Raw genomic sequence first — 13,866 nt, forward strand, 5'->3', positions numbered from 1 at the left:
TGTTATACCGATGACCACAGAAGAATGCACGTGACCATTTCTCTTTTCCAGCTTGCAGTAAATAGTCGGCAGCACCAGAATGTAGTGAACGAAGTGTCGCAAAGTTTTCCTCAAAATCAGATACCCGATAGGATTTTGCACATTTCCAAAACGCCTCATCTATCTTACGAATTCCACGAAATTTGGCCTTCACATTTTGTTGCAGGTGACGAGCGCATGCCCCATGTACAGCATTAGGAAAAACCAAATTAACTGCATGTATAATGCTCTGATTTCGATCTGATATAATGGCTAGATCTTCAACATCGTGCAGACACTCTTTCAATTTATTCATAAACCAAAGCCATGATTCATTACTTTCTTTCGGGCCAACACCAAATGCAATAGGAAAGATCAATTTGTACCCATCAATGGCAACTGTAATGTATAATATGTCGGGATATTTACCTTTTAGAAAAGTTCCATCAACGGCTAAGACAGGTCGAATATGTTGTTTAAAACCTCTCAATGAAGCACCCATAGCCATAAAGAAAAATTTAAATTGATCATCATCATCTGTCTCTATATGTGTCACGGTTCCCGGATTTGTACTCTTCAACATCTCACAGTAGTCCGGTAACAACATGAACGATTCTTCCGGCGAACCACTCTACGCTTCCAATGCCTAGTGTCTTGCTCTTCAAGCTTGCATATAAGAGAGATTAACAGAAAAATCTCGTTCAAAATCAAAAACAATATCCTTTGGTCAATGCACCCGATTTTCCAAATCAAACCTATTTCGGAGTAGTATCCCTGCAACACGTTTCCCCGCTTGCCTATGGTGCGGACATATCTGATCTCTCCCACAAGTGTGCATGTCCATACCATCCATTCTTGAAAGCCTGAACAAATTGGAACCTGGAATGACGATCCCTCTAGCCCTCCATTTACATTTGTCCACATCCTTACATTTCACCTCAAACAAAGACTTGTTTGATTTGTAAACCTTCCATTCAAACGAATTTTCAATTGCATATTTTCCAAGTGAATCTTGCAATTCAACTTTGTTTGAAAATATATCATTGACCCTCAAAGTAGTCCCTCCGTTTGATTGCTTAGGTGCAATCATATTCACGGGCGCATCACATGGCTTTGGACACCATCGAAATGGATCAGTCATCCTTTTCATTCTATCTTCATCACCATCCTCATATGGGATACGTTGGACGCATGCAGATTGCTTAGCTGTTTCATTCTCCACATTGTCACAATTATCGTAACAATAATCATTATCATAATGCTCATCATAATGATCATGATTATCATTATTCAGAAAATCATCATTGTTGTAGTTCTGATAATCGATACCATTTCCACCATCGTTGTCATCCTTACCATGTATAGGAGCATCTAGTTCGATGGTGGGATCATTACTTACTACTTCCGTTGGTTTGGTTTGACCAACATGTCCATCCTTGTTAACATGTCCATCCTTGTTAGGTCGCAATGCTGAAGCTTCTATTGTTCGCATGTTTAGAGTAACATACAATGAAATCAAATCGGTCGGATTCATTCGGCAATACTCTATGAATCCCATGACATCTTCATCGTCATCAATATGTGCTATCCCACCACGCAGTTTATTTGGACCATATGTCGCCTGCATGGACATTTGGAGATCATACGAATTTGAATCAACGCGAAGTGCACCATAAACTTTCTCTTTCAACTTTTGCAAGTCAATATCTGTTGGCAAAACCAACAACTTCGCTTTACCACCCACGTATGTCATCACAGTTCCTTTTGTGGTCCACAGTCCGTTCCAAGATAAAAAAAACACGTACACCTCTCTTTGGTTGACATACTTCTACATTTAGTAACATGGACACGTGATCAAAACATAATAAAACCAATTCATATGTAAATGATGCTTAAATGCGACATGATACACCAAAATGCGACGCAAATGCGACAAGCTATATCAAAATGCGACCGCCAAATGCGACATGCTACATCAAATGCGACCGCAAATGCGACATGGCTATGAATGCGACAAGCTATATGTTAGTCCTTGTCGCATTTGATTCTCTTTGTCGCATTTGAGCACCAGAATACGACACATCGGGCGGCAATGGCGGAATCGAAAAATGTCAAGATTCAAACAGATACATTCGAATACCAACTGTGTATTTCTAGTAATGTGTATGAAAAATGAAGAAATGATACTTACATGAACTTGAATGGGGTATGGATGTGCTTAAATCTTGGGTTGAGTTGATGAATTTTGCTGTGAGAATGTGAAAGTAAATGAAAGGGAAGGAGGAGATGGTTGTTATATAAGAATAAGGGTAGTTTTGTCCAAAATGGGTTTAAATGTCTAATTTGGTAAAATGGAAGCAAGGTGGGTTAGATATGTAAATTGGGGTCTTTGATTGGGTCAGATTAGTAATTATCCCTATTAATTTTCTGAACTTTTTTAAAGTGATCTATTAACCTTATAGACTTGATTACATTGTAGATTTTAGGGAATTAGTAAACCACTTTAAATAGGATAAATTGAATATTTTAAAAGTATAGAAACAATTGACTTGTTTAGAAAAGTTCAAAAATCTAAAAATGTACTATTAAACCATTATAACAAGAATTAACTACCACAAGAATCACTTCCTTATGGGAAATTAAACCTATCTAAGCATTTATACTAAATGAAATTAAGAATTAAACTCTCTACATATAAGTTTAAAATGTGTCCGACCAGAAACGACACATGAAAATGCATAGATTCTTCACAAAACGACCCCCACAAATTCCAAGAACTCTTTTTGATTTTATGTTGTGTGTTAGGTAAAACTTTGAGCAATTGGAAATTAAAAAAGGGGAAAGTTAGAAAAGAGAATTCTTTGGTATGTGGAATTGGGTTTTGATTAATGTGCAACTTTTCATGATCTTCATTGGGCCAACTTCTTTTTTTGTTTCCTTTCTATTGTACCTTATAGCTTCTACTTAAGTGGTAAACAAGAGAGTCAAACCATCAAATAACTCTTTTAATTTAACTCTTTTTAAAAGGTAACTTTTGGAAAGGATAATCATGGAATTAAGTTTCAAAATCCTAAGTATGTATATTTTACTTATGCACTTATACTACAAAAAAAAAAAAATATTTGCGTTATAATTAGTTATAAACCTATTTTGTAAATAGTTATTAGTTGATTATTTAGATTAGCTGAATTCACAAGCTGATTATGTAAACTTGTTTGGTAAAATTTAATTTATTACTGATCATTGTTTGTGTAAAATGACAAATAAAAACATAGTAAAGTCTTTATTTGGAATTAAATGGTAGTAATTAGGGGTAAAAATGTCCTTAAAAAAGATGGAGTAATAAACTAATTGAAAAGGCTCCTAAATTCAGTTTTTTCAAAAACAATTTTTTAGATCCAATGAACTTTTTCAAACCTCCTTTTCGTCAAACACCATTATTAAAGTTTTGACTAATCAAAATCTTTAAAATAACTCAAACCTTTAATTTTACGTTTTTACTAAACATGGCCTATATATTTTATAATAATACAGGTGACTATTTGGTTTTCACCTTACATGTGTATATCTCTTATAATAAAATTTAGTGTAAATTATGCCTATGGTTACTTAAGCTTACTTATTGGTATGATCATTAAACTTTAAAACATAACATAAAAGATATTGAACTTTACATTTTTTAATATTATAACTACTAAACTTCAATCAATGCCTCAAAATGACTGTTGACGACCTCAAAATAATAAAAAAAAAACAAAAATTATTGATATTCTAAGAAATTTTAATTATTCAAAATTTTCGTTTTGAGTTCATTTAGGTGTTTGATTAGGACAGAAAAAGCTCCATAAAATGTGGTTTTATGTTAAATATCATTCTAAACAACTTGAATTCTTGAACATTTCTATTTTGATATCGTTAACTGCCATTTTGAGACGTCAGTTAAAGTTTAGTAACCATAATGTTATAAAATATGAAGTTGAGTGGCTTATATGATACTCCATCTGTTTCATATTACATGTCGTTTTAGAGAGTTGCATATAAATTAAGGATACTAGAGAAAAGAAATTATTGCCCCTTATTTATTGATTCCATTATTTATTTATTCTATAATAAATTAATTATTCTATTTAATTTTCATAAACCCACGTTTTATAGCAGAAAAAAAGGTGACTTAACGTGTACTGATCATATAAAATGATATGTATAATAAAACAAAAAAGTCTCTAAAAAGACATGTAATATGAAACGGAGGTAGTACGTTTTGAAATTTAGTTACCATAAATAAGTAAAATTCAATGGTCATGTGTAATTTACCTATAAAATTTGGTTTGTGGAAATACCAATCTAGTTGGTTCTTTATATTCCGATGTTACTTAAAAAATTTACCTATAAAATTTAAGTAACGTAATTTTTTTTTTTTGTATTTATAAACAGTAATAAAAAAACACAAACATAATTTTTGATTGATATTATGTATGGTTTTAATTTATTTATATTAATTAAGTTGTAAAAGTTCTCAATTAACACATTACACACTTGTCCAAGCAAAACAAACTCTTCCTAGGGCTAATAACCCACATGGGGATGTCTTATTAAATACTAAATAAAAGAAAAACCAGAAAAGCTGAATTATTTATATTTATTAACTCAAAAAGACTATCAAAAACCATTATTATTATTATTATTATTATTATTGGATGATTATATTTTATTTAAATTGAATCATTTAATTTAAAACTAAATGTATGCTTAAAATTTGATAATTCGGTAAGATATTGCATTTTAATCATAAACTAGTTTTATACCCGTGCGATGCACGGATTCATCTTAATATATAAATCTTAACAAAAATATAATTAATAATTACAGTTAATGATATAAAAAAGGAGGAAGTGACACCTCAGCTCCATCGTTACTGTTTTACATTATATATAGATATGCAAAGAAATAGAGAGATTTTAGGGACTAATTTAAATTATGTAGAACTTTTAGATATAGATATGCAGAGAATTAGAGATATTTTAGAGATTAATTTAAATTCTGTAGAACTCTTAGATATAGTACGGATAAAATAATCTTTTTATAAATAAATATAATAATATAACTAAAGTTAATATATTATATTTTTTATTATATTTTTTATTAGTAAAAAAGGAGGAAGTGACACCTCAGCTCCATCGTTACTGTTTTATATTATATATAGAAAATAGATATGCAGAGAATTAGAGGGATTTTAGGGATTAATTTAAATTATGCAGAACTTTTAGATATAGATATACAGAAAATTAGAGAGATTTTAGGGATTAATTTAAATTATGTAGAACTTTTAGATATAGATATGCAGAGAATTTGAGAGATTTTAGGGATTAATTTAAATTCTGTAGAACTCTTAGATATAGTACAGATAAAATAATCTTTTTATAAATAAATATAATAATATAACTCAAGTTAATATATTATATTTTATATTATATTTTTTATCAGTAAAAAAGGAGGGAGTGACACCTCAGCTCCATCGTTACTGTTTTATATTATATATAGATTTGATAAATTTAAATAAATCAAATAAAATTGATACAAGTTTAAAAAAAAATCACGAAGTACATACTAAAACTTGTCATTTTGGTACTAAAAAATGTCATTTTGGTACTAATTTAATTCTAAACTTTCAAATTGAAAATCAATTAAAATTATTAATCTATTCAATTTGGTAATCTTACCAAAGTTAAAGGTTAAATTCAGATAATTTTCAATGGTAGTCATAGAGAAAGTTCTTTAAGATTGTTCTGTTTAATAGATAATTTATTTTTTAAATTCTTATTTATGGATGAAAAATTGGATGTAGTTTCACACCTCTAAGATTTATTAAGGCCCAATACATCTACATCTGTTGTTATAAGTACTAAGCTCAAAATTTCAAATGTCTAAACTTTAAAAACAAAAATAAATGACTGTATTTTTATCTAATTAACCCTTAGTAGAATTTGTTGTATACAGCAAATAGGAGACACGCTCTCTGTGTTAAAGTGCTCACCAAGTGTCAAAAAAAAAAAAAATACGAAATAGATAAATAATTATGAAAGTTCATAGAATAGTTAAAGTTTTGAAGTTATAACGATATAGATTTATTGAATGCAATTCATTAACTCCTAATTCATGTCGCGTCGGGATAAATCTGACCGCTTCCTCTGTTTCCGCCTCTTCTATTTGCTCGTAGCTAGTATAGGAGGAAGAATAGGCTTATTCCGAGGATTCTTTTGTGAATTTCACATCAAAATTTTAGAAAAAAGTAAAATTTACGCGCTAATCGAGCGATTCTTGAATAATCTACATCACTTCTGCTTCTATTGTAACAAAAGATTCCCTTTTTATGTGGAAAAGGCCCGTATCGCAGCTCCAGCTTCCTCAGGCGGAACTCCAGGCTAGAGTCCACTTCTTCCCCATACTACGAGTGAAAGGGAAAATGTAAAGACTACCATTAAAGCAGCCCTTGGCGCTGAATCGAGGTGTTCAGGAAGAACAGGTTGCGCCAGCTCGATATCGTCAAGAATTCCTGACTATTGCATGGGAACAGGTCCATCTTCGAAGTATTTTTCCCTTCCAATATTTTTCTATTGGAGCTTCCCTCATTCCTTTTATCGAGCATAATGATGCGAATCCTGGAAATTCTTGCTCTCATTAGACCATTTGTATCTATATGCATTAGGATCCCAATTCATGGACCTCCTAAATTTTTAGGTCTGGTATAGAAAGCAACAAATGTATTAAACCACTTATTAAGCATAGATATATGTAGACACATGTTATGTGTCGAATCTAGACACAATGTACGTGTATGTGGGCTATGTGGGTGGCTCATTAAGTATAGCCACCTCGCTTACAAGGAGTGATATCAGGGCGAAAGGCCCAATTAATATACGATCTTAAAGAAGGGGAATTTACAGAGAAATTCAAATTTTAAAAAATAAAGATTCATACTTTTGATATTATACTAATTAAATTATCAATATTAATTAAATAATAAATATTATTATATTTATGAATTTCTTGTAAAAACCCTTAAAGAATGATGATAAGACCCAATTAATTATTAATGGGTCAAATACATGAATATCATAATTAAGTACAAAATTATAATTAAATCATATCACCAAATTTAATTCTTAATATGTCATTATTTTTTATATATTATGATTTTATATCATAGTTTAAAAATTCTAGACTCCAATTCACAAATTATAAACCCTAGAACATATATTCTAGACTTCTAATTTATAAATTCTAATCCTTAAAATATATTAAAAGTACCGATTTTACTAGTTTGACATAACCTAAAATTATGATTTGACATAATTATAAATAGTTATTAAAAGATGAATGTCTATGTAATTTTCCCATTAATATATGATCTTAAAGAATGGTGATAAGAGTATAAATAAATTTGATCTCACATAAAAAAACGAGAAGAGGATGATTAAACTATATCAGTAAAGTGAATTTCTAACATATATGTTAGAGATAATAATAAAAGTTATTCTAGGCCTTAACTATCAGTATAAACTTTTAGTTCAATTAATTTCTTGACATAGTATCAAAGCCTCTTAAACCAAGTGAGCGAGAGTTCGAATTTTGGCAACTCATTTATTGTTTAAATTTCAACACCTGACACGATAGGCTTGTGTTATACACGATTGGAGCCCAATGGATATTCACGTGAAGATGTGTGTCAGATATAATAATAATAAAATATATTATTAAGCTTTAACTATCAGTTTAATTAATTTCTTGATATGGTATCAAAGCCTCTTAGATGAAGTGGATGAAAGCTTGAATTCTAGCAACACATGGTAATATAGTCTTGTTCAAACCCAAGAAACATTCACGTGAGAGGGTGTGTCAGAGATAATAATAACAAATTAAAGAATGAAAGATAATGTTAAATTTACTAATTTATCTTTCTATGAATTAAAATAATTGTATTTAAAATGAAGGGTAAACAAGTTAATTTATGAAATATTATTAAAGGATATAACTTTTGATAATTAATAAAGAAAAAGGTGCCCGCTATGGTTATTTTGTTTTTTACAAAGTACCGTTACTTGGTGTGATTTTCACCATTGGATGATGGAGCAGAAAATTAATCGAAATAACTGTCATTGAGCTTATAAAATATAATAATAGTATGTTGTTTAAAGGAAAATAAATTATCTCAAAATGCACTTTTTTCATAGCTTTTTTTTTTTTTCTTTTTCTTTAAGAGGATGGATATTGTATTCACAATCTCCCACTTATGAAATTATAGGTATACCAATTAAACTATGCTAATTTAGTTCTTTAAGTGCACTTCTGCTTTTTTTTTTTTTTTTTTTTTTTTTTTACTCCAAAAACTACATATTGATTACAATTAATCAATATTTTTTGGGGAAATTTACATAGAAATTCACTTTTGAAAAACTATCTACAATTATATCAAATCATAGATTTTAATTATGTCAAATTAATAAAATTATTATTTTTAAAAATTAAAGTTTATAAATTAGAGGTTTAGGATATATTGTCTAAATTTTAAGATTTATGAATTCGGGTTTAAAATTTTTAAATTAAGTGTAAATATTTTATTTATTATATATAGAGAAAAATGACATATTGAGAATTAAGTTTGATAATATGATTTAGTTATAATTTTATAGTCAATTACGATATTCATGTAAAAAGCTCTATTTTTTAATAGCTATTTTATGAAAAAATCCATTAATATTTACCGACTAACAAAAACAAAAACAGCAATAATTGAACCAACAATGTGCTAAAAGGAATAATAGTAATTCTAAGGGAAAATTACACAGAAATTCACTTTTTAAAAACTATCTACAACTATGTCAAGTGATGATTTTGAATTATGTCAAACTAATAAAATCAGTATTTTTAATATATTTTAAGAATTAGAATTTATAAATTAGGAGTCTAAAATATATTTTCTAGCATTTATAATTTATGAATTGGAATCTAGAAATTTTAAATTATAGTATAAAATAAAATCATAATATATAGAAAATAATAAAATATTAAGAATTAAGTTTGGTGATATGACTTATACTTAATTATGATGGGGTCAAATACATTATTATCATAATTAAGTACAAAATTACAACTAAGTCATATCACTAAATTTAATTCTTAATATGTCATTATTTTATTTATTGTGATTTTACACCATAATTTAAAAATTCTAGACCACAATTCATAAATCCTAAATCCTAGAAAATATATCCTAGACACCTAATTTATAAATTTTAATCTATAAAATATATTAAAAATGCTAATTTTACTAATTTGACATAATTCAAAATCATTACTTAACATAACATAGTTGTAAATAATTTTTCAAATGTGAATTTCTGTGTAAATTTCCCATTATGGTAGCATGTATTTGTGTATAAATGGGCTTCTTTTGATCAAATTTCGAACCCATGATTCAGTGGGGTATGGCCCAACTACAAGGACATTTTCTTCCGGGTCCAAAACCAATCAAATTGATTAAATAAAGGGCTTTCTACACAAATGTCACACATTTTTCAAACGAATATTTAATAAAAGACATCACAGATGTGTATAATTTTTGTTATGGATATTATTTGTTTAAAGAAAAGAAGGTATACTTTTGTGAATTTATCTTGATAATTCAGCTTACCTCATGAATTTCAACAGCTTAAATCACCTTCTTTTTTACGGAAATCAACAGAGCAACCGATTATACAAATTTAATAAATATATAGTTAACAGATCATTCTAGATCACTTGTAATTTGTATAAGATTAACAAACAAATAATGATATGCAGCAAAATGCAATTAACTTCAGAAGTCAAAGTATTTTCTAGGCACCAGACTGAACTAAAAAAAAAATAAAAAAAACCTAATATTCTGCACCGATCAAATGCTGAAAACAATAAGTGTTTTCTTAGATCTTTACATAAAATGAAGCATAAGAATGAATCAAATATAAACACAGGCATCAAAAAGTTCTCAAATTATGCAAGAAAAACCAACCTCGTAACACCAAGAAAGAAGGTACGAGTAACAAATTGATTTTGAGCATCATTACTTCAGTACACTGCAAACCAAATATGTTTTGTAAGAGTAATAATTTCCCAATAGGAAACAAAAACAAATGAGAAGATAGTAGGAGTGTCAAAACGAGTTATCGTGTCATAATCGTGATATGTAATTTATATATCATATAAATGCAACAAAAATGATGATGTGTCCAAACGGCTTGTCTCTACAAATCATGTTTTCATGTCAGAAATTGACAGTCCTAGAAAATATGATAGTAAAAGAAATTTGGTGTCCATTAACTGAAAGCTGAAATCAACTTGGAAAAAGATTTAATTTGCATATGAATTTTAAAACACATCTGTAGTTATTTTCATTTCTTCCTAGACTTGGAAAATCTCTCACATTTAAGCAAATGAGAATACAAGATTTCATCCATAGTTTAAGGGTCCCCTCTACTTTATTAAACTAATAAAAGACTTGTTCATGAGCCGGCCTCACGGGCTTACATCTAAAAACACTTAACCTAAGTCCAACCTAGCTCACTATCATTTACCTAGGCTCGAGCCAGGCTTGAGCTTGAAAATCAAACCAAGAGCCAACCCAAACAAGCCCCCTTCATATGTCATTTAAAAAAAATTTAAATGTATATATATATAAAATATTAATATGCCGGGCTGGGCTGGGCTGGGCTGGGCCACCCGATTTTATAAATTCCAAGCCGAACACAAAAAAAACGCGAGCATATGCAGGGCAGGCCGGACCGGGCATAATGTCCTGCTCCCCTGTTTACCACAGTCTTTGAACACGGGTGGGGGCGGGTACCTAGACCTATAAACAGGCCTGCTAATAAATACAGTCAGAGAGCAACAACAATATTAAGTGCCACCAAAAAATTCTTTCTGTTCTTGTATTATTACTCCTGTCCAATTTTCAACATATACGGACATACCCATGCTTAAAACATTAAAATTAAGAATCTATAAGTTCGCGATTAATGCACAAAAGGGAAGAATTTGAATAGCATAAATAATGCATAAGATAGCCATATGAGCAAGTGCATTATGGACTTATAAGTTTGTTCCAGCTAGCTTTATATGTAAACATTTAGCATTGTGCAAAGTTTCTTTTGACCTGATATTCATGATGAGATTATAGAACAAATGAAAAGAAAATTTACCAAAACTTAAATGCAAACTAGCATAAATGAACAATAAGAAGAAAATCTTTTAGTCATTCACGAGAGCAATTGAAACTTACTTGTACAAATAGGCAGCAATCCCCAGAATTATGCACAGCAAAATAATATCGACGCAGAAATTTCGGCTAGATCTCAACTGGAATAAAGTGTAAATAGTTAATAACTATATAATTGTTAGATCTAGCTGAAATGAATGGTAAGTAAACTTCTAAATATTCTACTCGATCACCTGGGTAACGGTGTCCTTGAGTCTCACATTAGTATTTCTAAGGTCAGATGATGCTTTGTCCACCTGTGAGGAGGTCGCAAAAAGTTATAATGCATATAAAATCCAGATGTCAGAAGACAAATGAAAGAAGTATAAGGCGATGGCTTAGCTTCTCACCTTTGTCTCGATTTCGTCCACTAAAGGAACTTGCCTATCCAACTCCTGAAGAAAACAAAGTCATAAGATTATACAAGGGAGGGAAAACTCACAGCCCAATTATTATCTCATGCATCTCCAACCACAATCATAATTACAGATGCATATGGCCACAGAAAAGAAAACTGCTAAGACCGAGGAATTTGAGGACAATGAAGTACCTCATTCATGTCGTGAGCCATGTTTTTCAGAGTGTCCAAACCATCTGAAATCATATCCAAACCTTGATCCTGTAGCAATATCAAAATATACAGTTAGGGAACCATGTACTGTACTTTTGACAACTTAGACAAACAGTCAAAGAGCTTCCAAATGGTCAAAAAATGAGGCAAAACAAACTGCAAGATGTTATTTGCCTGCTTGACTCTACGCATTTCATACTCCTGCCTGAATTGATTTGAAGTCTCAGTTCCTTGAAAGTATTCACTATCAAAAACGCCATCTGAGGACCAAAAAATAAATGAAAGTAAAATAAAATGATAAATTACTGACCATCACCCTTAAAATATTCAAAAACATAGGAGCAGCAAGTATAAACAGTTATGGTAACTTATGAAACATGCAGTTCAAAAACATTCTGGATCTTCCCCAATATCATATCACATGAAAAAGTGAATATAGGCATAATTACAAAACTGAGAAGTCACCTGAATCAAATTTTATTTCAGCACGGGGCCCTGATGTCCCCCAACCGTTATTTGATTTTGGAGCAGCTGCAGTTCCATCAGGTATAGCTTGAATCCTATTTGGTAATGCAAGGACTAAATCATTGCGAACAGTAAGCTCTTCTGTTGAGAGCCCTTTAACCTGACAATGGATTGTAAACTTTATGTCACTCAAGAGTGTAGAAGGTAGAGGGCAATGCATCTAAGCTTCATCTAAGCAATGGACAGGCACAACCAGCATATCCTATTTCCTTTGCCACATAAATCTCCAAAGAGTACCCAATATAGTTGTCAATAGCAAAGCGATACTCGATCTGGATGATATATGAAGACTAAGAGCAAACATTCCACCAGCACTATTAACTATTCTGATCCATACATATATATCAATTTACACAAACTGCATCGATCCAGTCTGAATAATTCTCGAATGCATTCCTGATAGTCTAATTTTCTGCATTCCTCTATAAAAATAATTAATTCTAGGATCATGAAAAGAGAAGAACACCAACCTTTTTGACAGCCAATTTCTGCAACTTAGGAACCTCCTCCTGCAATCTCGCCTTCGTTCGACGAATCTCCGCGTTCAAAGCAACCGCAGATGCCTTATTTTTCTCTCTCGAAGCAAGTTCCGCTTTCTGTACTTCGCATTACTCAAACAAATCACCGTACTAAAATATTAAATAAAACAGCCATGATTTCTAGTTAAACTCCACTTAACTAAGTCCACATCAAGTTCTACACTCAATTGACTTGAATCCACCCGCATTTCACAAACAACACAGCAGATTCGAATTTCGTAAAATCGTTCTCTCTCTGTTCTACCAGCAATTAATGGAGACTGAATAAGCAAAAAGAGAGAAAGAGTGAGAGATGACCTGAAGAACGGCTTCAATATCGGCATCAACGACGGCGTAGAGGCGAGTGAAGGCATCGTCGCCGGAGAAATTGAGATCCTTCTGCTTGTCAATGTCGTATCTGTCGTACTTCTGGCAGATCGATTCAACTCTTGTTAGAATGTCGATCACGCTCATCTTGATAGACTTTGGTAGAGCTTGGATTCAATGAATCGGTGAAGTTTGTAGCTAATGAGATGGAATTGCAGCGCCGAGAGAAGGATTTGTTTGTTTGGTTTGTTCCCCCTGAAAGGAGATATAGTTGCAGCTGTTTGGTTGGTGTTTGAAAGTATGAGAAGAAAGGTTTACTACCAGCCTGTAAGCAACAATTTCTCCATTTTTCTTTCTTTTATTTTATTTTATTTTATTTTTACAATTTCTGATTTATAATCACCAAAAATTTATTAATTTGTCAAATAATAAAAAAAAATCAACCAAATAATGCATTTTTTTTTGTTATTATAGGTTAAATTGTTAGACCTAATGTTAATTTTTCTTGTCGAGGAGATATCAGTTTAGGCATATCGAGTGATTACCTCGGCTCGTAATCTTTACCGAATATTTCTTATATTATACTTGAAATTGAAAAGCAACAAGCAGTAAAAAAA

At 30.9% G+C, this 13,866-nt stretch overlaps 1 protein-coding gene across 2 annotated transcripts; it reads right to left on the reverse strand.

The window, feature by feature from the left end:
• Positions 1-6,200: 6,200 nt before the first annotated feature.
• On the reverse strand, positions 6,201-13,582 carry LOC136209834 (syntaxin-71). Of its 2 annotated transcripts, XR_010677688.1 has the most exons (10): positions 13,241-13,582; positions 12,875-13,000; positions 12,345-12,504; positions 12,054-12,139; positions 11,859-11,927; positions 11,659-11,703; positions 11,503-11,565; positions 11,333-11,409; positions 10,067-10,130; positions 6,201-6,677 (listed from the first exon to the last, which is right to left on the reverse strand). XR_010677688.1 is itself a non-coding variant. In XM_066001433.1 (9 exons), exons 1-9 carry the CDS (start codon positions 13,394-13,396, stop codon positions 10,118-10,120), a joined length of 795 nt encoding a protein of 264 aa, XP_065857505.1. In that variant the 5' UTR covers positions 13,397-13,581; the 3' UTR covers positions 9,788-10,117. The 2 variants fall into 2 exon arrangements, 1 of the variants encoding a protein (XP_065857505.1); XM_066001433.1 differs by lacking the exon at positions 6,201-6,677 and having other exon boundaries at positions 9,788-10,130; positions 13,241-13,581.
• Between the last annotated feature and the right edge of the window lie 284 nt (positions 13,583-13,866).

Source organism: Euphorbia lathyris, chromosome 10 (genome assembly GCF_963576675.1).
Source record: "Euphorbia lathyris chromosome 10, ddEupLath1.1, whole genome shotgun sequence".
Lineage (NCBI taxonomy): Eukaryota > Viridiplantae > Streptophyta > Magnoliopsida > Malpighiales > Euphorbiaceae > Euphorbia > Euphorbia lathyris.

Bases quoted from the DNA above. Each gene is read 5' to 3' on its own strand.
- LOC136209834 (XM_066001433.1), bottom strand. From the start codon at position 13,396: ATGAGCGTGATCGACATTCTAACAAGAGTTGAATCGATCTGCCAGAAG. The intron at 11,928-12,053 runs GCAAATAACATC...ATATTGCTACAG, and splicing joins AAATGCGTAGAGTCAAGCAG to GATCAAGGTTTGGATATGAT. The intron at 11,410-11,502 runs GTGATCGAGTAG...ACTTTATTCCAG, and splicing joins TCAAGGACACCGTTACCCAG to TTGAGATCTAGCCGAAATTT.